This window comes from Babjeviella inositovora, assembly GCF_001661335.1.
Source record: "Babjeviella inositovora NRRL Y-12698 unplaced genomic scaffold BABINscaffold_17, whole genome shotgun sequence".
Classification (NCBI taxonomy): Eukaryota; Fungi; Ascomycota; class Pichiomycetes; order Serinales; genus Babjeviella; species Babjeviella inositovora.
In genome coordinates this window covers 21132-44692 of record NW_017566854.1, presented here as the reverse complement: position 1 = coordinate 44692, position 23561 = coordinate 21132, and the positions used below count along the sequence as shown (strand labels likewise).

Below are 23561 nucleotides of genomic sequence, written 5' to 3'. Positions count from 1 at the left end.
TCCGATTACTAAAACATCACCTTTTGATAATTCAATTACAAAGATAAAAGATAAACATGGGGCGGAATACAATGTTACACCATACCCTTTACTTTACTTTTATTTTCTTATACACCCAGCATTGCATCTATGTTTATATTTTTACATGTACAGAATTTATCACGCCTCTTCACCCACTCTTGCGAGAAATTGGGCCCACACTCCGTCATCAATCTTATAATCGTGCTTGCCCGATTCCGGAAAGACTCCCCCCTTGACTTCCTCTACGTAATCCAACACCATCGACGTGCCGAGCTCATACCCCGGGAGGTATCTCTTAACAAACTTTGGTCTGTGGGTCTCTGCGGGGTTCAAAAACCCGAGAATATCGCTCAAGACCAAGACCTGACCCGAAGTATGCTTCCCTGCACCAATCCCAATCGTTGGGATGGAGAGATTGTCAGTAATGTACTGAGCTAATTTGGTGGGAATGCATTCCAAAACTATCATTACGGCTCCGCTCGCCTCAAGCGACTTTGCCTGGTTGTAGATCTTGACAGCATCATTCACGTTTTTGCCCTGGACCTTGAACCCAGACAACGCATTGATCCGTTGAGGGGTCAAGCCAATGTGGCCCACAACCGGAATCCCGAGACTGGTAAGGCGGACAATGAGCTCCTTGTGTTCCTGTGCACCCTCAATCTTCACGGCATTTACCCCTGTGCGTACCAACAGTAAACTGGCCTCCACCCCCTGGGTGACGGATGCTTCAAAGCAGCCAAACGGCAAGTCTGCGATGACAAAAGAGTACTTGTTGCCGCGCATGACTGCTTTGGTCGCGTAGAGAAACTCGTCAAATGGCACTTCGTTAGTGGACGAGTATCCTAGAGCCACCTGTGCAAGCGAATCACCGATGAGGGTGATATCAGCATGAGCATCCACCATCATGGATGTGGCATAGTTGTAGGCTGTGAGCACCGTGATGGGGGTCTTCTGCGCCAGGAGCCTGTTGAGGTATTCGAGATTGATCTTGGCCGGTTTTTTGAGTGGAGGATAGCCCAGAACAAACTCCTCACGGGGTTTTTGTGTTAACACGAACCTGGAACTATGCGGGTTCAGCTGGATGTCAGATTCGGAGTTTGGCTTGGGGTGATGGGAGAACCACTTGCTGGAGGCGTGGAAGGTTCGGACACCCGACCGAGGAGTCAGGACTAATCTCAACATAGAGATAAAGGATAGACTGCTTGGGCTGATACTTTAACCAGGAATAGAAAGCAATAAAATCCCCTCAAAAGTTATTAGGTATAGCGGTGGCGATTGTTTCCCCACGTCCCAAGTGAAAAATTAATGCGATATACGACGTGCCTCGAGCCGCATGCCTCGTGACCTCTGCCGGTTTGCCGAAGCCCGTTCAACCTTGGAGGCTCGTCGGAAAGTTTGGACGGCTGTCTCTGGTAATGCCATATCCAGATCACACAGCTTGAATTCTGAGCAAAAACATGGATGCTGATAGGCACGGAAGACGTTTGTAGGCTCACCGGCATTTCAAATGTCCCTTCCGACACTTAGAGCTTTTAGTCTCGACACCGGATTTCATGACAAATGTGACGGCAGTCGAATATGAGCCTTATAGGCCCTTGTTGCGTAGGGGTTCAGTTACGCCCTGGTATTCGGGACCAGAAGTTTTAACGTTCATATTAAACCGTACCCGCCGATACCAATGCTATGCACCTGGGTGTCCGAAAATACGATGTGAATGATCGAGAACTTCAACTCTTGTCCCATGGAGCCGATATTTACCAAGGGCTTCAGCACTACTGGGCATAGTCTGCCATGAAAGTTATAGATACTTCACGGCTACAGAGTCCTAAAACTATAGTTTTTAATATTTCGTTGAAAAGGAAAGGAGTTAAAAAGATGATTATATGTCAAAAATTGGTAAATAATTAAGAACTAATAATGCATTTATTCGTCATCTTCTTCCAAGGTCTGGGCAGCGATACGGTCCAAATCTCTCTTACCGTCATCGGTAATTCTTCTACCACCCTTTGGAGAAACCTCAACGATCCCGACCTTTTCCAAAGCCTGCAAGACCTTTCTGTTGACGGAACCGGAAGCGTCGGCGTGTCTCTGTGGTCTGGATCCTCTGTTGATGGCACCACCGTACAACTTGTTCAAAGCACCAACACCGACCTGCTTTCTCAAGTAGATGTGACGAGCAACGGAGGCGGCTCTCTTGTAGAACCAACCTTCGGCATCCTGTGGTGGCATCTCGTTACCGGCAGAGGTCTTGACCAAGTCAACGTAACCTGGAACCTCCAATTTACCCTGTCTCTGCAAGAACTGGGCGTAAGCGTTGATGAAATCTTGAGCTGGAACGTCTCTAGAGGGGTGTTAGTACTGGAATCAGAGGTCATGAGGCTAAATGATCAGAGCAAGGCCGGGTGGTCATGGTAGTTCTTAATTGGGAGTGCGAGGTACGGAGACTTGATCATGGCAGATCCCAAGCAAGGGAACAGCAAAGCCATAGCACCGGGCTTCAGGCAGCATTGTACGCTGTTCGCGTGGAGTCGTCAAAATTTTCACTCCTGGCTTCTCTGTTTGGGCATATCACCGCGGCACTCTCTTGTGGTTCATTTAACTCTCGGGATCATTATTCAAACATACCTAACGGAAAAACCTGGCATGTTGTCTGTTGTTGCTTATATTTCTAAGAGAGTCTTTCAAAACCGTAGTTAGACAACACTTTTAACTAACTATTCACTTTTTTCCACCCTACAATTCGCACCCAAAATTCGCACCACACATCGCGCCTACAGAATCGGCTGAACGCTACACTGAGATTCCTAACATTAGTGGGAGGACCATACTGCATACGAGCCCGGGACACTCATACTGAGGCAAAACAGCAGAAGAGAAAAGGTCGCGGGAGCACCAATTCCGAGCCGCGCCAAATTGGAGGTGAAAGTTTTTCGCCCTTTTGCCTTTTCGGCGCTCAGTAGCGAGAGGCAAGGAGAGGGGATCGACAATCGCGCCGGCGCGAAAAATACATGTATACTGAAATATACACCTGCATTCTGTGAAGAACGCAAAGAAATAAAAAGCAAGTCACAAGTGATTTTAAGAACGCCCCACTACATGAATTTAGCTGCCACATTCAAAATGTTGTACCCCGCCAAAAGGGCATGACACTGCAGCATAATTCATCAATTGGGTGTACCATATAGTGGTTTTTATTTTTGCTTTGGTAAAATAATAATGCTTATATATGGTTAATCCCAAAGACTGCTTCGCTTTTTTGCAGGGAAGCAATACTGCTCGAAATCATTTAGACAGGTGTCAATGCTCCAGAAGTGATCCTGCTCGGGCTCCCCATCTCTGTCAACAGTTAAACTAACCGAGGGGGAATAACCTACTAGATAGTTTTCTACCTGGCGGTAGCGCGTGAAGTTTTGGCCTGATCTACTCCATGGCCCTACAATTGGTGCCACCAGCATCTCCTGGGGCGGAAGGGCCGAACCGGGGGGACTGAGCGTAGGCTTCCCAGACGAATGCAACTTGGCCCCTTGAGATTTGTATGCTTTGTAGAAAACAGAATCGTCGATTACCCTCCAGCACATCTCTACCGCCACCTTATCAACCGTAACAGCCCCACGGGTTTTGGCTACGAGTCTCTTCAATAGCATTGTGATAAAGTTTATCTCGCTGTTGTACGGCACTTCCACTTGTTGGCCAAACTTGAATGAGAGCTTTGCCGGAGAAAGGAAAGCAATCAAGCTAGTGAGTCTTTCCAAGCTTGCCGCGTCGGTAACCTGTATAAAGGATTCTTCGGTCCACTCAAAGCAATTTAGACGACTGGTTTCCCCCCTGGCACCCGTATCGCGGGCTAGAATGCTGTCAATTTCATCAAGTGCCTGTTTTGTTACAAAGTCACCGATGAACTTTTCGTCAAGCAGGATTTTGCACCTCGAGGAAAACGACCGGACACGGGTAAACCTGTGAAGGAGACGTATCATCCCACCGCTGTTTTTGGTCCGGTAAACATCGTGAGATTTTGTGTATCGTACCGAAAACAGCTCGAGCCGGGAGAACTCCCAAAGGGTTGAGAAATTCTCACTAGCCAATATTCCAGCGGGATTGCAATCCAGATAGATGTATAGGTGTTTTAGCAGAGGAAAGAGGTGGCTCAGGGTATTTTCGTAAACCCCCGTCTGTAATACAGGGCTTCTTCCGTCAAAGAGCTTCAGACTTAGCAACAAATCCAAACGACTCACCCGATCAAAACACACCCGACTCAGAAGTTGACCCCACGTATCGGGGTGGAACTGCACGGCCAACGAATTCACCATCAACCGCTTCAATATCCAGGGAGGGTAATCTGTCTTCATGTTATCAACCAGGATCAACAATTTCAATTCATTGATGGCAGTGACATAGTCAAGACCGAACCTCGCCGAAGTTTCACAGAACCTCTCCAAATCTTCAAACGTAGCCACTTCCAAATATGAGATGCGCTTCTGGACAAAGTTCCAGTCTTGGCTAAAGCTAGAGCTAACCAAGCTTGCCCTTGAGGCTAGCAAATCCCTCCATTGGGCTTGTTTCCTCTCTGACACCTCTCTGATTACGCGCAGGTCAGGAGCACCAACGAACGAGCCGAGGTAGCTCTCTCTGACAAAACTGGTGTTGTGGTCAATCAATCTATAGTAGTGTGTCATCTCAAATGCTACTTTGGTAACATACGAGTAAAAGGCCACACAGGTACGGGCCAAGCTTGCCAAATCGAGCATTTGGTCAAAGTAGAGAGCGGTCACCGGCCGGAAGGCAGGTGGAGCATTGGGTGTCATGTACCTGAGCCACTTCACGGGAACGAAGGTGAACGCTGGACTGTGTAGCTTGGCAACTTGGTCTATGGGCGGGTTAATGGGAAGTAGGTAGAAACAGATAAGCCCGAGAATGTCCAGCGGAAGGTCCTGTAAACAAAGCCTCAGCTGATGCACGACGGGCCCGCCGTCGATAAGGAGCATGGTGAAACAGCGAAACAACTATCCGGATGGAGACGATGTATGTCAATAACCAAGCTATGTAAACCAAGCTATATAAACCTAGCTTAGGGTATGGCGGAGCATGCCATTGCTCGAATACCCAACTTGCTTATCGTCAGCCGCACGGCCTCCTCTTTCCGAAAACGAATATGCCATCATTTGAACTTGGCCTACAATGGAGTGAATACACGTAAAACTATATTACAACAGAAGCAGGATTAAATTAGACGCAAACAGTAGAAAATATAGACTTGCATGACAAAACCAACGATCCAACAGTTTGCACGGCAAATGCGTCACAGTGAAGGACAGACAGATGGGGTTATCTAACTTACACCTTGAAACCTCTAGAGTGTCTCTTACCTCTGGCACGTTCGAACTTTCTACCCTTAGACAAGATTCTTGGGGCCTTGTTCTTGTGTGGACCCATACCGAAGTGTCTAACAGCTTCTCTGGCGTTTCTTGGACCTCTGAGCAACAAGGTGTTCTGGCCCTTTGGAGCTCTCAAAGCCAATTGGTCCAAAGTGATAGCTTCACCACCGTTCTTCAAGATGGTGGCCTTGGCACCGGCGGTGAATCTCAAAGCGGCGACAGTGGTCTTTGGGAAAGACAACAATCTGGAGTCGTCGGTGACGGTACCAACAACAACGATGGTCTTTTCGGCGGCACCCTTTTGCTTCAAGGCACGGTTGATTCTGGAGACAGACACTGGTGGTCTGTTGATCTTGGACAAGAACAAAGACTTCAAGACAACCTTGTTGAAAGAAGCATCGGTACGACCTATAACGGGTTAGTATACGGACAGGGGGCACACGTTTCTGCTCAAAAGTCGCACATTAAGATTTTGCACTCGCAGAAGGAAAAGAATGAATGGCTGGGCCATTGCGGTCGTATCCCCAAATATGAGTATCAGATAAAACCAACCACTGGTGGCTGAGGCGCTAGAAGGAAGACCGAAACCGTAATTGTTCAAAGAACTCGGCGACGAAGCAAATAACTATCAGTATGTTCACTGAAACTCGCAAAGTCAAGCCATTTCGGGTGTAATCATCAACTGGCGTGCGAATCAAAACAAATATCTTTGGTACAGGGATAAGTTCTTTTCATGATCAACAGATCTGATGGAGCCCTTCTGGGTCCATCGTCCAATCACCGAAGTAAAATCGAGATTTGGAGGAAGCTTCCAACGGCCTAGCTAAAAGGGACAATAGCGTCTGGGAGCCCTAAAAATTGTAATGCGAAAGTTTTGCTTGGAGTACCCTGTGACAGATACTAGCAGCGCTTGGATGAGCAACGGGATGATACATACGAGCCAAGAAAGAGTACAACTTGACCAACAACTTCAAGTAGACGTTGTCAGACTTTGGAGCAGATCTGTGACCAGATCTGGCGTGCTGCTTAGTGAAGTGATCTCTACCCATTTTTGCGATTTGTGTGTACGGTTTCAAAGGGGAGAAAGAAAGTGACGTGCAAAAGATTTCTTTATATCAGCAGCCGAGGTGGAAAATCTTCGGGAGGTTTCGCGCACGCTACAAAATTTTTCGCATTCGCAGGGCTCCTGGCACTGAGAGATTTCTTAGAGTAAGCATGGTCACGTGTATTTGGTTAGGGCTTGCAAGCGGCTCATACTAGTATATATATATATATATTTTAATCTATGGACAATAGTACTAGTCAGAAATGAAAAGCTGTTCATAAAAGGGGTATCATTGTAGGAAAGCACATAGGTAGGATTGCTGAAAAAAAGAAAAAAAAAAACCATTCATAGCTGAGACCATAAGCGATGGTCTGATACGGTATTCGGATAAAGTATTGGCTTTATCTTTTATTTAACATAGAGCTTATGAATCGAGAGATATGGGTATTTGGCTCTGGGTCACCAACTCCCAGTCGCGGCGCTCTAAGAAAAGCCTGGCTAGCTCAATCGGTAGAGCGTGTGACTCTTAGCAGTACGCGATCACAAGGTTGCGGGTTCGACCCCCGCGTCGGGTTTCTTTTTCTAATTCGCTTAGCCCCGCTGTTTCATATTTACCTTGCTATCGACGATATAGCGGAATTACCTTGTTATTCAAGTCAGCTTTATAGATATCTATTGGCACTGCCGTTACGGTTGTACTCCCTATTTGATGCTAAAACGGTCATTTATCATTTATTAGCCCTGTAGAACCCATCCATCTCCCAGCTGCATCGTTCTACATAGACACAACAGAACTCTCAGGCTTGTAGGTACAGCGCCAGTTCAAGCTCTCAATACACTCTCCCATATCGTTTGCCTTCAACAGAGGCAAGTCGACAATAAAGGTCAAATTAACCCCAAACCAGTCGCCCCAGGAGGGTCTGGCGGGCCCGGTGGAAGCCGCTCCTACGACCTGGGGAAGATCGGCGGTTTCACCCATGCGGTTTCGGCCACTTTCGTCAAATCTAACCTTAGCGGAGCAGTTGACCACCATGAGCTGGCCGTTCGGAGGCATTGCGTGACCGTCGTAGCTCGTCAACAGATGTTGAGTCAAGGGACTCTTCACCCAGGAGGCCTGGAACGGCCCTTTACCAGCAATAGGCGAGCCATTGACTATCACTGGCGATGTCTGCTTGAGCTGTGGAACAAAGTGGGCGATGTACTGCTCTGGGGAGGCTGGGGGCGGGGAGATGGAGGACAACGACGCATCGAGCGACGCAAAAATCTTCTTGATGAACGCTTCGAGCGGCGCAGCTGACGGTTAGTGATCCGGGATCCTGGTCTCAGGGGCATACATACTTGGATCTGACATGTTTGGATGCACAGAGAGGTAAGGGAGGCGCTGATAGAAAGGGTGCAGATGTATAGCCAGCCATCAGCCGCTAATTTTTCAGGCGTGCAGTGCTCAAAATATCACGTGATTAGCATATATTATAGCGCGCTTCATGCAAGTCATTAAGAGGTCAATGTCTAAAAAATTCCTGAATAGGAAAGCCAAGTGGCTACCGCAATAGGATAAACGAATACAAGATGCACCGAAATGGCGCATGGCCATGCACCAGCCTTCTCTCGCCGCATTTTTCGCTAACAAATGACGCTTGCTATATTTAACCGTGCAGCTCCCAGTTAGTCGTCTACGTCCCAATGGGCTGCAACGCGACTGAAACCGTACTGAGCCAACCACCCCGATTTTTCTCTTGATCTCGATCTAAACTCACATTCTTCTGTCTTTCACCTGAAGCTAAACAATCGTCTAGGTAGCTGATCTGCGATACCATTTACTGGACGTATATAAGCCCACCGGTTCCCATTCGCTAAAAAACCTCCCAAGCTCCTTTAGACTATAACCACCTTCGCTTCAGATCCCAATCTTTCACCCCCAAACTAGACTTCTAGATCGTGCTTGCTATCCAAGAGAGTTTCCATTTCGGATTTTCCCCATTCCAGAGTAAGTCTGCATCATTACCGTTTAGCCCATTTCTTTCGAATCACATTGCCATTTTTTCAAGTCGCATCGCCATAGCTTTCAAGTCGCATCCCCTGCTCAAATCGGCAAGGCCATTATCAGATCAATTTACCTGCTCCCAGTTCCCACCCAACTCTCAAATCCCTAACAAACCCTCATCTTCATGAACATTTTCCAGATGAACCCAGTGTCGCCCGGATCTCTCGACTTTACAGAGCGCAAGTTCAGCTCCACGCCGCCCTCCAGTTCTATCGGCTTGGTGTCCCCGCCAAACTCGCAGGTGCACCGCCAGTCGTTGTCGCTTCCGCGGCTGTTTGTATCTTCCAAACCGTTCCATGCGGAAATTCAATTGAAAACTCCCGTGACAATGCGCAAGAGATCGTTCGATTGCGTGCAGTTGGACGATCCACTCACTGCGACGCGTGCGCGCGACGACCAGCTCACCGCGAAGCGCGCGCGTACGGCCCCGCCTTCACCGCCGTATGACGCGAACCAGATTCGTGTGCGCGCGCGTTCCTCCTCGCCGCTACGTAAGTTTGCGAGACACCTTTCCAGTTCCCCATCTCCAAACCCCCCGGTGACTTTACCCTCTTTCGCCCACATCCAGCAGCGCTTGGATAGCGTACTAAACACGATCGTGCCGCCAGCGTCGCTCGAGTACGGTGACCCGTACAAGCAAGCGGCAAGCCTTCTGCATTCCAGCTCGGAGGACGTTGGACGCTACCAGGCGTCGTCGCAGGGCTTAAGCGCAATCATGCAGGCGACGCCCGCGGCGACGCCGCAGGTGCGTGCGGTGCAGGTTACATTCGGGCTGATGACCCAAGTGGACGCGTTGGCTGCGCGGTTGCTTTCTAGCATGTCGAAGCCGTCGTCGCCGGCGGCGACATTGAACTACCCGTACGAGTCTGCTGCTGCACACTACACGTACGACCGGCCGGACGCGTACACACATCTGCAGAAGGTGTTTGTCTCGCCTGAGACTCGCCCCAGCCTCACCGCCAGCCCGGCAGAGTCTGCAGCAGAGCTTGTTAGCCGTGACCTCCAGGCCGGGGCGGCAACCGACGGCTACACTGCCAATGGCCACGCCTACGGTAATTCGTCACAGTACCGCCACTACATCAATCGTTCGCCGCTCTCCGGCTTTGCAGACCTCGTCGACGTCAGAGAGGCTGCCAATGTGCACGAAATGACCGAGCAGGACTATAAGGATCGTTTGTGGCACGAGGAAAAGATGTACCATTTTGGCAGTCGGTACCACAGCGGTGATGGGTACCTCTACCATCCAAGCCAAGAACAATCCCACAAACGTCGTAGCCACGAGACCCCCGAAACCAAGCAGAAGTGGATTGATCTCAGTTGGAACCAGAGGGAGATTCCTCGGGAAAAATACACTCCGTTTTTACCGCGGCTTGAGGTCCGGGAGACCCCTGCGTTTACCCCGCACGTATTACCGCCGCCGGAGGCACCGCTCGCGGAATACCGCCCCGCGTTTGCGCTCGCCTCACCGCAGACCCACCGTGCAGTGCCTGCGCCACAGCCCAAGCCGCGTCTGCCCGTATCACCAAAAAAGGCCCACACGACGCCGCGCTCGCCCAAATCGCCAGGGCGCCGTCACTGCATCTCCTGTGGCTCCGACCAGTCACCGTGCTGGCGTCCGCTGTGGTCCACGGCTGCGGGACAGTTGTGCAACTCGTGTGGTTTGCGGTATAAAAAGACGGGTGCGCGGTGTCTTGCCGCGAGCTGCGGGCGAATTCCGGCGAAGGGTGAGTGGACAACGATGAAGAAGCGGGGCAAGTGTGTATGGAGTGACGAGATGGACAAGGTTTGTTATAAGTGTTTGCACTGCGATTCGCCCGTAGAGGTGATAGAAAAGTGAGTTGGTTGATCGAGGATAAATCGATGAATGGCAAACCGTTCCGGTCTGCTACCTGTTTACCCTGGTTCATATGTCTGTTTTGGCTATCGATTTTTCCCAAAGGTCTAACGAGTGGCTTTTATGTTCCAACGACCAATCGACGAAATCGCAGAGGCTTCCGGGAGGTCAAGGTATCGTTAGGCTAGCTCGCGGAATTCTTCAACGTGAACAGACTGTCGTCCTTCATAAGTGAATTGACAGTCATGATACGTGAAGTTACAGTTCTTTAATTAAAGCCTCCAAGGCCATCTCTATTGCCATGCACCGTCAGATATCCGGGTAGCGGTTGGAATCCAAACTGTTGAAAACTAGTCTGGATCGTACCCGACTACGACGCTGATGATCCTACTGTTAATAACTAATCTTGGATTATCTCCCCCGATTGAGTAACTCCTACTGTTGATAACTGGTGGATCCTCAAATTCTTCCGTTGCCAATCGTCTCGTGCTTGCTTGCCGTCTAATCTCGAACCCACCTGTTCCCCACGTTCCGTTTTTCATTCCTAATCTTATAACCCCGCCTAACCTCTGTCCTCACGCTTAGCGTTCATTTGCATTCTTGTTCATTTCTCCCCACACTTGTGGCCTTTCTCTCCTACTCTTTTAATAGTCTTCCTACATACAGTCATATTTAGATTACAGCCAACTTCATTATATACAGTTGTAGACGTTGAAATAAGGGTTAATCTATCACCATGTTCTCATATTTACCTGTGCATGGGGCTGACAGACAGGCCATTCTTGGTTGTACGTTCACCAGATGTCGGTTCAGTTGTAGGCTACACGGAGTTTTATTCCAGCTCCAGATACCGGTAGTATCCACGTCGGCCATTAAATCATATGTACCAAACCGATTTGAGCAGTTCCAACATGGCCCATGGCACCATTTAGAGAAGAAAGTGATTCTGCCCGAGATACGTTACTCATCTGGACCAACTATCATGTACTAATCATGACGGAATAACATTACGTTTTAGGTACTATTGCTAGCATGAGAGAAAATGCCCACCTCCCTCTTTTGGGCTTAGATTACCACTTGCACTAACTTTTCTGGAGATATCAAACCATACAATATGGTCTAGAACAGCCTCTATTCTTGGTTCCTTTTATTTCACGCATTAATCTTCGTTTAGATTTATTTTAAATACCCGTAATATCCCATTACTACCCCTTATTGATACTGTAACCATTGCCAGGATTACTATTCCCCATCGTATCTTAATTCAAGCTCAATATTCATCTTTTTTTTTCTTAACCACCAGTGTAAAAACATTTCTAAAAACAGCATCCCTTTCACTTATATTCTCCCTCTTGGCCTAGGCCCAGGAAGAGGCCTGGGGACAGACACATCTGGAATAGGGTCAACCAGAAAGTAGACATACGACCATGCACAAAGTGCGGAATTGAAAGGGTTGGAAAATAATAAAGCATCTATCAAAGCGATTATTTAGACTATAATTACTTTATACTGACTTAATGTGACTAATTTTCATTAACACAGCTTGGAAAGAGGGATAAAAACAAGACGGCCTTTTAGCGGCGCCGTGCCAATTTAGAGCAGCCTGCACGCTGAGCTGATCCCTTAAAAACCCTCTCATGTATACCCCCGTCTCATATCCTGTTCTTTCCTCACCTATATACCCGTGTACCCTCGCCTATACCCTTTTGCTTTCCCTCTCAGATACCCTCCATGTGGCCCTCGTTTCTTTTACGCGCAAGAATACTCAAGCGCGCGTTCATCGACCTCTCGCCCTGGGAACGCGTGTTTTTCGTGGCAAGGATCGTCACCTCGTTGATGGTTGTCATCCTAGCCATCGTTTCTCTCCTTAGCAACATCATCAACGATCGATTCAACCAGTATACGCTCACACTCGCGCATGTGGACGTGTCAGCGGGGCTCTTTACGACACTCCGATCCAACATCGCGTCGTCGTCGTCATCGTACAACCCGTCGAACCTGAACGGCGTGGGCTTCACCGCGAGCGAAATATACGTATTGAGCAATTACGTCGCAACTCAGGTTGAGGGCTCGCCACAGTTTGTTGCCTCTGGTCTTTGGAGCTGGTGCATCGGGAACTACACCGTGACGTACCGCACGAGTGGCAGTGCTGGCGACTGGGTAATTGATGCCGGTACTACCACCTTTGCGTGTGACACTGCACACGCAAACTACGTGTTCGACTACCGGGATATGCTTTCCGCAAATGGGCTTGACGTGATTTTGGCCTACGCATATAACGGCGACGACCGCGATGCGGAGTACCTCCTGTTTCTCGCCGCGATGCACCGCACGAAGCGCGTATATGTCGCGGGATATGTGTGTGTGGGCGTATTCCAGATCCTCATTCTCGTCGCGACATTTGTCTCATATACCCGAACCAAGCACCGTCTTCTAGACGAATCCCATTTCTCCCTGACGCCCTCCTCCACGGTTGGCTCTCCGAGGGTCCGCTCCCCTACAAAACCTCGGAAACGTACCTCGGATTCTCTCCTCCACCACGGGATTGCAGTCCTCTCTCTCGCCACGGTACTCGCATCCTGTGTTGCGAGCGCTGTCACAACCGCTGACGCGTTCACTCTCCAGAACCGCATTGCGGATGAGCTAAAAAGCTTTGGGATCATGCTAGTTATGGGACGGCGCTGGTTTGCGTGCATCTGGATCGGCTTCGGTGCGGCAGCGGCGAACGCCGCCCTCTGGGGTGGACCCCTCTGGTGCGCCAATCCCACCACCTGGGAGCCAACTCCCCAGATGCAGTCGGCTTTCAGGGACGTTCCGTATGAGTCAGACGCCAAGTCAGTCATTTTCGCGCCATTCCGCGAATTTCAAGATCCGGGAAGCTCCCACGATAACGTGTTTGCCGACCAGGTTTATAACGGGTTTAGCGACTCGCACGCGCAGAAATTTCACCAGAGCGCGCGCAAACAGCGCGGGCACTCATATCTCACGGAATATGAAGCACTCATAACTGTACAACCAGAGCTCCGCGCGCCGTCCCATATGAATTAGAAAAGGATTATATGGCGGTGGGATTGATAAAGCACTCTATAGCGGTATTTGGCCCCATGGCATGTCAACCAGTGTTGGAATGCGATTGGCCTATGGGCTCTACCACCTTTCATCTGGGTTGAGTTAACAGCCCTGGTTTTAGTAGCATATGTATCGAGAACATTCTTGGTGTTTCCAAAAACCTTTTGGGCATACCTCAACCGCCCTTCCGACAGAAAGGATCTGACCTATATCAGCAGGGTGCCTTCCGTGGTTACATTGGTATGTGTATGAACAACCTCTTATGGTTTGGACCGGTATAGAATAGAGAGCTAGTCACAGAACGGCATCTTATTGACTTACAATAATGCTAGAGCGTGGAATTTTTATTTATTTTGTTGGCCATGGGCATGAAGCCATCGACCGAGCGTCTAGTTTGTCTCAGGACGCCTATCGCCTTCTCCTACCCCAGAGGTTTAATGAATTGTTTTGTGACGTGCATCAAATACTTCCTCGTAATGACTAAGTACTGTGATTTCATGTTTCACAGAAGGATATATACGTTCTAAATCTGTGCTCCCCAACACTGCTTATATAAATAATATCCTGGCCTTCCAAGCTTGCCTTTTAGTCACAGGATGTTCCCACCTCCATGCATATCGCAACATTACAATGGTTGCAACTCTTGCATGTGCATCTATGCACGCACGCCACAAATGCGCTACCCACTCCACCTCTACCCTACAAGGTGAATCTATGAGCTTATCAAATCCATATTACTGCTGTCCGTCAAAAAATCTATAATGAACCCATCCTCTGTATGACAGACGCCCAAGAAAGCATTCCAGAGAAAACGGAATCGCCGTTACAGGCCCACTATGGCATCTCCCTAAGGTACGCCTCGCAACGCATCAGACTGATGTATGACCAGACCCCGTGGAATACCATACGCACACAGTTGACACCCGAAATTGATGAAAAAGTGCTCTTGGAGTTGGAACCCACGGATCAATATCGCCACAGTGTGCTGTTTATCACAACGGTGTGCTTGCTCACGCTTCTTCTTTGGGTGGTTCCCATTCTGCTTTCCCTCACGGTACCTACGTGTGTGTCCGACCTCTGTATACCCCAGTTTACGTTCCAATTGAAGGACCAGAACCCTCACGCCAGAGAAATCTTGCTGTCTGGAAAGGAGCTCATGAAGGTGGTTTCGTATTTTGCAAAGGACTTTGGTCCGACAGAAACAGATGTCACCGCGTACCTGGATATCGTAGACACCTTTTCCACCACCCACATTTACAGCTTAAACTTCTGGGGTTACTGTCGCGCAAGCACCGTTACCGGTGAAACCTTCTGTGCACGGTCCTACGGCCTAGACCTCTTGTCGATCCTCATGAGGGATTTCGGGAACCAGTTGGGCCAGCTCTTGCAACACGACGCCAAGAGTGTCGGGGATTCATTTGTGGACTCGTACGAAGAGGCAATGCAGAATCTCCAGTTGTTTCTCTCCAGTCAGAAACGCAGCGTGGACGCTGTGCACAGCACGATTCTTCTCAAGAAGTTTTCCCAGTGCGTGGCCTGGTGTGTTTTGGGGGTGACGGTGCTATCGTTCCTTGTAGCCGCCTATAGTCTGTTTGTGTGCGTTTCGTTTGTTTATGGGAGTCTATTGCCGAAGCTTCGGCTTTATCCCAGCTTTGTGCTTATATTAAGCGGAGAAATCAGTGTCTTCTTGCTCACCTTTTTTATCGGGGCCAGCGAGTATGAGTTCTTCAACCAGATCTGTAAGCTCACTGGGCTGATCGACATTGCCGACGTACACCGGTCGGCGGGCAACACGGTGCTCTGGGTCTGTGTGGGCTGTAGTCTTTCATGCTGCATGACTGTTGTTTCGTTGTTTATAACACGGTCGTTGAGATGATAATGGTAGAATTTGTGTAATACAGACGAATAATTGGTACCATTAGCATACTTACGTTGGTGAGCTGGATTTTAAGCAGGGACTAATTTTTGCAACTCGTCAAAGTGATACGTTAAACAGAGCAACGGCTTGAAGTTTACATGGGGGTGGTATGCTGTTTTAGATGTGCCTCTTTTTCAACGCTAGTCATAGCAACAAGCTTTTCTATTGCACCACTGTGTAAGTATGCGTATTTCTGGATCGGTATTTGCACCGGTTAGAGCTGCCTGATCAACATACATATGTATGCTAGATGTATAGACAATACAGTTAGTTTGCACAGTCAAGGGGTGTTCGTTGTTTTGGCCGTGGGGTATATACTTAAGGGGATATATTCGTTCTAATTTCAATAAAATATAATTAGTCTAATTAAGGCTTGATGTCGAAGCACAAAAGAGATTATAAAATATGGCTTTCCAAAGTGCAGCGTAATATAACCCGTCATTTGCGTTGATGAGCTGGAGACGTCTTACGAAAACCCCTAATTTTCGCCATGGCTTTATATTCATGCTATTTTTTTTCGTTAAGGGTGATTCTGATTGCAAAATAAATGATAGATATAAAAAAGTGATTTCAAGTATCGATTTATTTAATAGAAACTCTCTCTAGGTCTTTAAACACTTGAGAATTTAAAACCGGCTCCATTCGCGAATTCTACGCGCGGTTCAAGTTTCGCGATTCATATAACACAAACTCCTCGGCCTCTAACATCCGCAGCCCCTAACATCCGCAGCCCTCCAATACCCCATTCTGCCACTACCCACAGCCATTACATCATGGGAAGCTGTTTTTCCAAGCCAAAGAGCCCACCACTCAACGAAAAGCCCAGCTCCAGAACTGCACAGACACCTAACGTGAGGCCACCGGGGGCAAAGAAGGGCCGCGTTTTAGGAAACACACCCAATGCCACGGAAGACGCCAGAGAATCAGCGAGGCAGGCGGCGCTTGAGAGACACACGGCGACCAGTGCGAAGGAACAAGGTCCATTGGGACGCCGGTTGGACCAGGAGCGCAAGAAGACCGCGCAGCAGGTGTTAAAGGACGACGTCGCGTTGAAGGAGCAGTTGAAGAGGGCGGAAAAGAAACAGAAGATTAACGAAGAGTGGTAGAAGGTTGGTAATATTGTTGCATAACCCAGGATTTCAACCGGGATCAGGGGTATCACAATCTAGGGTGTTCTTGGGGGGGTTGAAAGAGGTTTTTGTTTTACAGTTTCAGGATGTATGAGCATACACGAGGCATGGAGGGTTGCATGGATTGGATCACTTGACAAGGCTTGAATTTCTGGAAATCTACCGAATCTTTTTATATTGTACTCTTTCCGGAGCATAAAGGTTTAAGTATAGATAATACCGTGCCTAGGAGACCCGGCTGCGTGGTACGTGACATGAATCAACTATGGTATTCATGACGTTCATCTATTGGTAGAAACGTGATTATATGAAGCGAACACCCATAATTGAGTTTTGGCTCCGTATATGAAGTTCAGCCAACGGTGGAGTTGATGTTAGAGATTGCGGAGCTATGGATTGATAAAACAAGGTCTGTTTATTGAAATTTATTTATCAAGATCTAAAGCTTATTCGCGGTAAAGATATCAGGTAGAGGTAGCTAAATACATAAACCATGGCCATCAAAATATGGCCATCCGTGTGTTCGTTGTCTATTTCTCTGATGGCAACATGTGCCGATGTCTAATTTGTTAATGTTCACCACTTATGTAAAATCTGCAAGATATCTAGCCATGATTTACCGACAAGTCAATTAGTTGACTTGAGCATCTATGTATTACTGACATTATACACTGCTTCCTTAAAATGTATTAACTATCTTCGTCCATCTAGTAACGTCCAAAATTTGACACCAGGTTTTGTCTAAAACGCAGCTAGGCTAGTAAAACCTGCTGAATGGATCGCATTCCACAATTGGATAATTACAAACTCCAGAAGCGGTAATGAATCACGGGAGAAAAACCCGACATTGACACATCCTTCCACCATCGCGGGTCTTTCACCCGAACTTGTTAAACCTTGTACCTGGTTGCTGGGGCACGGGCCTCCTCGGTTGCGGCCATGTTGATCCCTTCGATCATTGCCTCCTTCAACAATGCCACAGCTTTCTCCACGCTCCGTTCCGTCTCGCCTTCAATCAACACATACAACTTGGGCTCTTCACCGGGTTTCGGGGTCTGGTTCTCCGCGTAGAACCGCCCACGAACGGTAATCGACACACTGGCCTCCTCAGACACCTTCTTGTAGCTCTGAGAAACGACCCAGCGGGCCTTCTGCGGAAGGTCATTGATGCAGATCCGCGCATCGAACGCGCTTGTCAGCAGCCCGGAAGTCAGCGGAGCCTTCCCGAACACAATATCAAACGTCTGAACTTCCGCTTCCACCACAGGTGTCTTTTCTTCCTTATCGTCCTCCCCATAGGCCCTCCGCTCTACCGTGCGGGATTCGTTGCGGAGCTTCTCCAACTTCTCCAAGCCCTTGCCCCCGAAGCCAGACCCGTACTGCTCCTTCCCCGACTTGAACTTCTCGAGGAAACGGTCGCTCATGGCGCGGACCGCCGCCGGAACCTCCACGCCCGACAATCGCATCACCTTGGCGATATCTGTCGCATTGCGCTCTTGGTCCTCGGTCAAGAGCGTTAGCGCCGTTCCCTTCATACCGGCGCGGCCTGTGCGGCCCACACGATGAACATAATCCTCCATGTGGTTGGGAGCGTCGTAGTTCACCACCAACCGTAGCTGTTTGACGTCCAACCCTCTGGCCGCGACAGATGTCGCAATCATGATGTTGTACACTCCATTTTTAAAGTCCTGGATCGCGGCGTCACGGTCGATCTGCTCTCTTCCCCCGTGGATCGTCACGGAAGGGTAACCCCGCTTCATTAACGCGTGGAAGAGCCCGTCCGCAGCGTCCTGGCGGTCCACAAATACCAACACCTTGCCCTGCGAATCGTCGCTGAAGAATTTCCCAATCCGCGAGAGCAACCGCACAAACTTGTCAGTCTGTTGAGCAACAACTTCAACCTCCTGGGCGATATCTGACCCCACCACGCTGCGCTCGCCGACGATAATCTCCACTGGCTTGCGCAAGATACGCCGCGCGAGCGCCTCCATCTTTGGCGGAAATGTGGCCGAAAACAAAATTGTTTGACGATCAGGCCGTACATTCTGTATTATCCGCGTAATCTGTGGCTCAAAGCCCATGTCAAACATGCGGTCGGCCTCGTCTAAGACAAGGTACGAGACGCGATGGACGTTGGTGACACGGCCCCCATTCGCTGCAAGGAGGTCAATCATGCGGCCTGGCGTGCAAATGACAACCTCAGCCCCGCGCCGCAAGTCAGCAATCTGTTCCTGGATTGGCGAGCCCCCGTAAGCGCAGACTCCCCTGAGGTTTAGTGCGCGGAGGTACGGCCGGCACTCACGGAAGATTTGCGTGGCAAGCTCTCTGGTGGGGGTCATGATAAGTGCGATTGGTCCTTCGTTCTTCGCTAGTGGCCGCTGGTCCGCGATGTGGCGGAACATTGGGAGGAGGAAGGCCACGGTTTTTCCCGAGCCGGTCTTGGCGACTCCGATAACATCTCTTCCGGCCATTATCGCGGGAAGCGACTGTGCCTGGATAGGCGTGGGCGCGGTGTAGCCCGCCTGTTCGATGATGTGGGTCATCTGGAGGGGGAGTCCAAGCTGCGACCAGTGTTGAATCGGTCTCGGGCACCCCACTCCGCGGATTTTTATGCCGAGTAAAGTGGGGTCAACCTCGAAGTCGGTGGAAGCCGGCTCCGTATAGAATTGTCGGCGGAATGGCTCGTAGGCCATTTTGGAGTGGTCCACCCGCGGGAGTTCCTTCTTCTTACGCTGTTGGAGTTTCGCTAGAAGCTCCTCCGGAGTTTCTCCTGCAACCGCTTCCGTTTCGATTTCTTCATCGCTCTCAAGGATTTGGCCCGAAGCCGTGGAACTATCTGCAATCGTGGACATAAAGGCATCAAAAGGGTCGATATCATCTCCATCTTTGGCATCACCATTGCTGTGACCACCACCGTTCATTTCATCGTTCTCCTCATCCTTGAAACTTAGAAGTTTCATCTTCCTGGCGGGCTGGTCGGCCTCGTCAGCGGCATCACCAAACACGGACTTTGCCGAAACGCGCTTTAATGTGAGCTTCTTGATGCCATGGAACGCTGGGGCGTTAGTCACTGTCTCAGGGAGCTTCGCCGCCTCCGCCTCCTTCTTCTTTTTCCACGCCGCGAGCTTCTCACGGCGCAAGCGTTTCTTCTCGTCGGCGGTTACACCTTCTGCGGGGCTCATTACTTACAGCGGGGTTGGCTTCACTGAGTGTCTGGGAAGACTGCTAATCCGTGTATAGGGAAGTATTCCTGTAAGAAGATATAGCTTTGTTGGATCGTAAGCACTTTTGAAACTAGCTCTTGAGGAAGAAGACCACTTTGTGGTTGACTGGTGGTGGAAACAAAGGCGTTATGTGCAGGATTTTGAAATATGGACGACAATGTTAGTTCTACTTTAGTGATATATGTTTGTGGAGTAATATTAATTAATCTAATTGTATTGACCACTGTTTGTATTATATTTCCTTGGTTCGGTACAGATAATAGAAGGAGGATAAGGATCTAACTATTCAGGCTATTTTGGCAATAGTCTCAGACAGACTTTAATGTTTTTGTAGGACTAAGCCCAAAGTCTTATGTGGGTGGGACTGGAATTCGTGTGCTTGGGCGGCTTATATTAGCCGATTTCGTGAAGTTCTTTTGGATGGAGTAGCGGTCTCACAGTTATCCGAAAAGTACGAATGAAGTTGGCGAGGGTTGTCCGCATACCCCCTCCTCTATCTCTCTGAACAAATGCTAGGAGTATTCAAATCTGGGGTAAACTGAGTCTCGCAATATTGATTCGGTAAAGACCCCGTCACCTATTAGACACTATTATACTGTAGCTTACTTCTGGTACACGGCACATCAGTGGATTTAACACAAGTCATTAACGACGATCTAATCGGTCATACCGCGTACACTGCTTTCTAAGGGTGCTATATTCTCGGTGTTGTAACTCCGTAATTCAGTCATGTCTAAGCCTTCCTACTTTGATGGCAATGACCTTGTAAGCACTCCAAGCTCCGTCCAAAGTCGATGTAGCCCTGTTCCTCAAGCCCCTTTTACAAAAAAAAACTCTCTTATGCCATTTCGGTTATATAAATAGATATCTAAGCGCACCCACTCAATGGGCCTGGCTTTATACCGGGAGATACGTAATATGATGATGCAGGGGGTGTTTAGTGGTCTTCCTCGGATAAAGACTCCTGGTACTGGGCCTCAGACAACAACTCTTCGTTGGTTTCTAATTCCTTGACGTCGGCAACTTTGATCTTAACAAACCAACCGTTGCCCATTGGGTCTTCGTTGATTAACTGTGGGTTGGCCTCCAACTCCTCATTGACAGCCAAGACCTCACCGCTGATTGGCGCGTAGACCTCAGAGGCAGACTTGACGGACTCGACGGAACCAATGGAGTCACCGATTTCAACAACGTCGCCGACAGTTGGCAACTCGATGAAGGTGGCATCACCTAAGGCATCAGCAGCATACTTGGTGATCCCGACGTAGGTGGTTCCATCCGGGGCAGAAGCCAACCATTCGTGCTCGGCGGTGTACTTGACAGACAATTGCGCGGAAAACTGGCCAACAACAGAGTCCTTGTTAATCTGGTTCAAGGTGGACTGGAACCTGGAGAAAACGGCGGAGGCCTGGATTCTGACTGGAGCTCTGACGGCGGATCTGGCAAAAATAGACAACATAGTGTGAGGTAAGGTGTGGAGAGGCGGGATAAGGAGCCTGCAAATTCCTGGGGGTTAGGTTCCTTATATACGTCAGGAAAACCTGGGCAAAAAAAAGTCCTCATGGTCCGAGTCAGAGGGAGGCGCGACTCGGGCTGTCATATGCACGTCGGTTTTGACTCGTGCCAAGTGCGGTAGTGTTTGGCCGCGATCGAATTTAGGTTTGCCTGTGGGGGAAGATGGCCGTCTCCGGAGTAAATCGAGGGATCATTCGTCAATAAATAGTACGGCCGTTAGTATTTCTTCTCTCGTACCGTATTGAGCCTTGCAGCTACTTGATTTTTATTGGAGGCCAGATATCCGTTGCCCCGTAGACCTGCAGGAGTCAAGGTGAGGGGAAAAAAAAATAAACTGCGTCGTGGTTTGCGATGAATAAAGCGAAGCTTGAAGACTGTTCAGTGCGCTAATCTAGAGACGTTTCTTCAAGGATGCGTGTAACCCAGTAACTGCATTATTATAGTAGGATCGGGTAGCCTTACTATTGTTTTTAGAAAGATACTCCTGACAACCGACACGCTTTATACTAGGGGCTGCACTATTGTCCAGGGGAAAGCCGTTAGAACTTTCTATAATATCTTTAGCCTTGGTTACTCTCGCTGTCTGCATTTTTTTACCGAAATATCCCTGTATATAGCTTCTCTAGTAGAGTCAGTGATCGCCCGGTTTACCCGTGCTATTGAAGTGGGCCAGCACAATGCTGATGCCATTTAGGCTATGGTCCAACAGCATTGTGTCGGCCAAACCTTTAATAGAATGCCCTATCAGCTTTACGCAGTCTACCATTTGGCCTAGCTACTTCCGCCTAGCTTATTTTGCAAGTCCTGTTTTTAGATTGAATGTATAAACATACACCGTCCGCGTGACCTGCGTATCATACGTAAAGAGAATAAAAAGATGACGCCCCCACAGGCTTGCCGGTGTATCACCATATCGTTCGTGGGTTTGTTTCAGCAAGACAAGCCTTGTCAGTGGCCAGATAAAAAATTAAGCAAAAGAGGTAGAAATCTCCTTCAATGAAAGAAGAAGGTAGAGAATTACCGGTGGCCTGAAAGATCAAGGGTACTTGGTAATAAGACATCCAAAGGGATGGGGGAGCACGGGGACATTCAACTGGTAGACGGAGGAAGAATCTAGACATAAGGACCACAGGGAATCAGCTCGGTATTACCCAGTTCTCCCACTGCTCACGTAATCGGATTTTAGCTCCCACCAAGATCCCGTCCTCCTCCCGGTCCCACACCATCTCAAGCTCCGGCACGTACTTCACCGCCTCTTGTAACACCACCAAGGCACCACCACTCAAGCTCTTCATACGGTGGAAATCGTTGATAACCCCTAGCAACACGTAGCCCTCGCTGTCCATGTTTTTCCGCAAATACATGTCCTTCAACAAGTTTTCCAACGAAAAGTAATACCGCAACTGGTTCGTCACGTAGCCCAAGCGCTCATCGATGACGGGGAACTGACCGTTTGGCGGCGGAAAAGCGTACGCGTTGTACGGATTGAACATTGGCGGGTTTAGCGACTGGTCGGATTCGGACGACGGCGAATGCGGGGAAAAGGGCGGCGGAAGCGTGTTAGGACCCGGCGCAAACGGCAGATAGCCAAATCCAAACTGCGGCACAGGTACAAAGGGGTACGGCGGAAACTGCTGGAAGCCCTTTTTGTTGTAGTTCTGGAACCCATTTCGTTGATTGCGGTGCTTGTAGCCGTTGTAGTTGTAGTCCCGTGACAGTTTGCGGGACGGCTGTTGCTCCTCGACTAGTGATACTCGTTTCACGGATTCCTCGATCTTCTGAATCTCAGAGTCGATTTTCTCCTCAAACTCTGGGCTGATGGTGGACCTGATTACGGGGCTATTGGTATTTTGCAGCTTGACAGTTTTTTTGGCCACGGCCTTGGCTTTTTTCCCCTCGTTCTCTGCGTCTTCCGCTCGCTTGGCCGAGGTCTTTGCACTCTTTTTCTTGTCTTTACCCTTGCCGTTTTTGTTGGCGGCGGCGGCGATGGTGATGGTCGCGTCAAGCGGCTTCCAGACGGCCTTCTTTTTGACCACCTTATGCACTGCTGATGCTTCTTCCTGCGCGCTTGCATCAGGCGCGGCCCACGGCGCTGCCAGTGGCGCGGGTGCCGCGACAGCTTTCCAGGGACTAGCCTGGGGAGCGGGTGCAGGGGTTAAAAGAGACGGCGTATCGGACATTGTATTAATTATGCTGGGGTGTTTGGCAACTGATTGCTTGATTGATGAATGTTTGGTTGATAGTTAGCAGTGATGGAAGCTCTGGCTAAAGAGGGGCTTGATTATCTCGGCGGCTTGATGGTTTCAGCAGCTGGATACAGGGCTGTAGTGATCAAGGGATGAATGGTAAGGAGCTGGGAGGCTAACACGGGCGAGGCTTAACGGATTTA

General features: G+C 49.2%; 10 protein-coding genes and 1 non-coding gene across 11 annotated transcripts; 4 read left to right on the top strand and 7 right to left on the bottom strand.

Moving 5' to 3' along the window:
* Positions 1-61: 61 nt before the first annotated feature.
* BABINDRAFT_163681 (3-methyl-2-oxobutanoate hydroxymethyltransferase) lies at positions 62-1284 on the bottom strand. Its single transcript, XM_019130041.1, has one exon. The coding sequence runs from the start codon at positions 922-924 to the stop codon at positions 160-162; it is 765 nt and encodes a 254-aa protein (XP_018982497.1). The 5' UTR covers positions 925-1284; the 3' UTR covers positions 62-159.
* Positions 1285-1944: 660 nt separating this feature from the next.
* On the bottom strand, positions 1945-2784 carry RPS19A (40S ribosomal protein eS19; the record flags this gene model as incomplete). Its single annotated transcript, XM_019131056.1, has 2 exons — positions 2647-2784; positions 1945-2362 (listed from the first exon to the last, which is right to left on the bottom strand). The coding sequence occupies exons 1-2, from the start codon at positions 2664-2666 to the stop codon at positions 1945-1947; spliced, it is 438 nt and encodes a 145-aa protein (XP_018982496.1). The 5' UTR covers positions 2667-2784.
* A 151-nt stretch (positions 2785-2935) lies between these two features.
* Positions 2936-5093, bottom strand: BABINDRAFT_163679 (uncharacterized protein). The gene has a single exon (XM_019130040.1). The coding sequence runs from the start codon at positions 5001-5003 to the stop codon at positions 3252-3254; it is 1752 nt and encodes a 583-aa protein (XP_018982495.1). The 5' UTR covers positions 5004-5093; the 3' UTR covers positions 2936-3251.
* A 181-nt stretch (positions 5094-5274) lies between these two features.
* RPL18 (60S ribosomal eL18 domain-containing protein) lies at positions 5275-7789 on the bottom strand (the record flags this gene model as incomplete). Its single annotated transcript, XM_019127287.1, has 4 exons — positions 5275-5801; positions 6331-6407; positions 7218-7731; positions 7777-7789. 4 exons carry the CDS (start codon positions 7787-7789, stop codon positions 5353-5355), a joined length of 1053 nt encoding a protein of 350 aa, XP_018982494.1. The 3' UTR covers positions 5275-5352.
* On the top strand, positions 6931-7013 carry BABINDRAFT_t362. Its single transcript has one exon. It is a non-coding gene; the product is annotated as a tRNA-Lys (tRNA).
* An 817-nt stretch (positions 7790-8606) lies between the features above and the next one.
* ASH1 (DNA-binding transcription repressor) lies at positions 8607-10319 on the top strand (the record flags this gene model as incomplete). The annotated part of the gene is made up of 1 exon (XM_019130649.1): positions 8607-10319. One exon carries the CDS (start codon positions 8607-8609, stop codon positions 10317-10319), a length of 1713 nt encoding a protein of 570 aa, XP_018982493.1.
* A 1773-nt stretch (positions 10320-12092) lies between these two features.
* ECM7 (Ecm7p) lies at positions 12093-13085 on the top strand (the record flags this gene model as incomplete). Its single annotated transcript, XM_019131425.1, has 1 exon — positions 12093-13085. A coding segment is annotated over one exon (993 nt), but the record flags the coding sequence as incomplete, so codon positions are not given.
* A 1078-nt stretch (positions 13086-14163) lies between these two features.
* Positions 14164-16409, top strand: BABINDRAFT_10317 (uncharacterized protein; the record flags this gene model as incomplete). Its single annotated transcript, XM_019126718.1, has 2 exons — positions 14164-15193; positions 16018-16409. The coding sequence occupies 2 exons, from the start codon at positions 14164-14166 to the stop codon at positions 16407-16409; spliced, it is 1422 nt and encodes a 473-aa protein (XP_018982491.1).
* A 639-nt stretch (positions 16410-17048) lies between these two features.
* On the bottom strand, positions 17049-19748 carry PRP5 (DEAD-box RNA helicase). The gene has a single exon (XM_019130039.1). It carries the CDS (start codon positions 19613-19615, stop codon positions 17324-17326), a length of 2292 nt encoding a protein of 763 aa, XP_018982490.1. The 5' UTR covers positions 19616-19748; the 3' UTR covers positions 17049-17323.
* Positions 19749-20594: 846 nt separating this feature from the next.
* Positions 20595-21116, bottom strand: GCV3 (glycine decarboxylase subunit H; the record flags this gene model as incomplete). Its single annotated transcript, XM_019132054.1, has 1 exon — positions 20595-21116. The coding sequence occupies one exon, from the start codon at positions 21114-21116 to the stop codon at positions 20595-20597; it is 522 nt and encodes a 173-aa protein (XP_018982489.1).
* An 844-nt stretch (positions 21117-21960) lies between these two features.
* SLF1 (Slf1p) lies at positions 21961-23058 on the bottom strand. The gene has a single exon (XM_019132506.1). It carries the CDS (start codon positions 22663-22665, stop codon positions 22309-22311), a length of 357 nt encoding a protein of 118 aa, XP_018982488.1. The 5' UTR covers positions 22666-23058; the 3' UTR covers positions 21961-22308.
* Positions 23059-23561: the final 503 nt, after the last annotated feature.

Coding starts and splice junctions, on each gene's coding strand:
- BABINDRAFT_163681 (XM_019130041.1), bottom strand. CDS start 924: ATGGTGGATGCTCATGCTGATATCACCCTCATCGGTGATTCGCTTGCA.
- BABINDRAFT_163679 (XM_019130040.1), bottom strand. CDS start 5,003: ATGCTCCTTATCGACGGCGGGCCCGTCGTGCATCAGCTGAGGCTTTGT.
- PRP5 (XM_019130039.1), bottom strand. CDS start 19,615: ATGAGCCCCGCAGAAGGTGTAACCGCCGACGAGAAGAAACGCTTGCGC.
- SLF1 (XM_019132506.1), bottom strand. CDS start 22,665: ATGTTCAATCCGTACAACGCGTACGCTTTTCCGCCGCCAAACGGTCAG.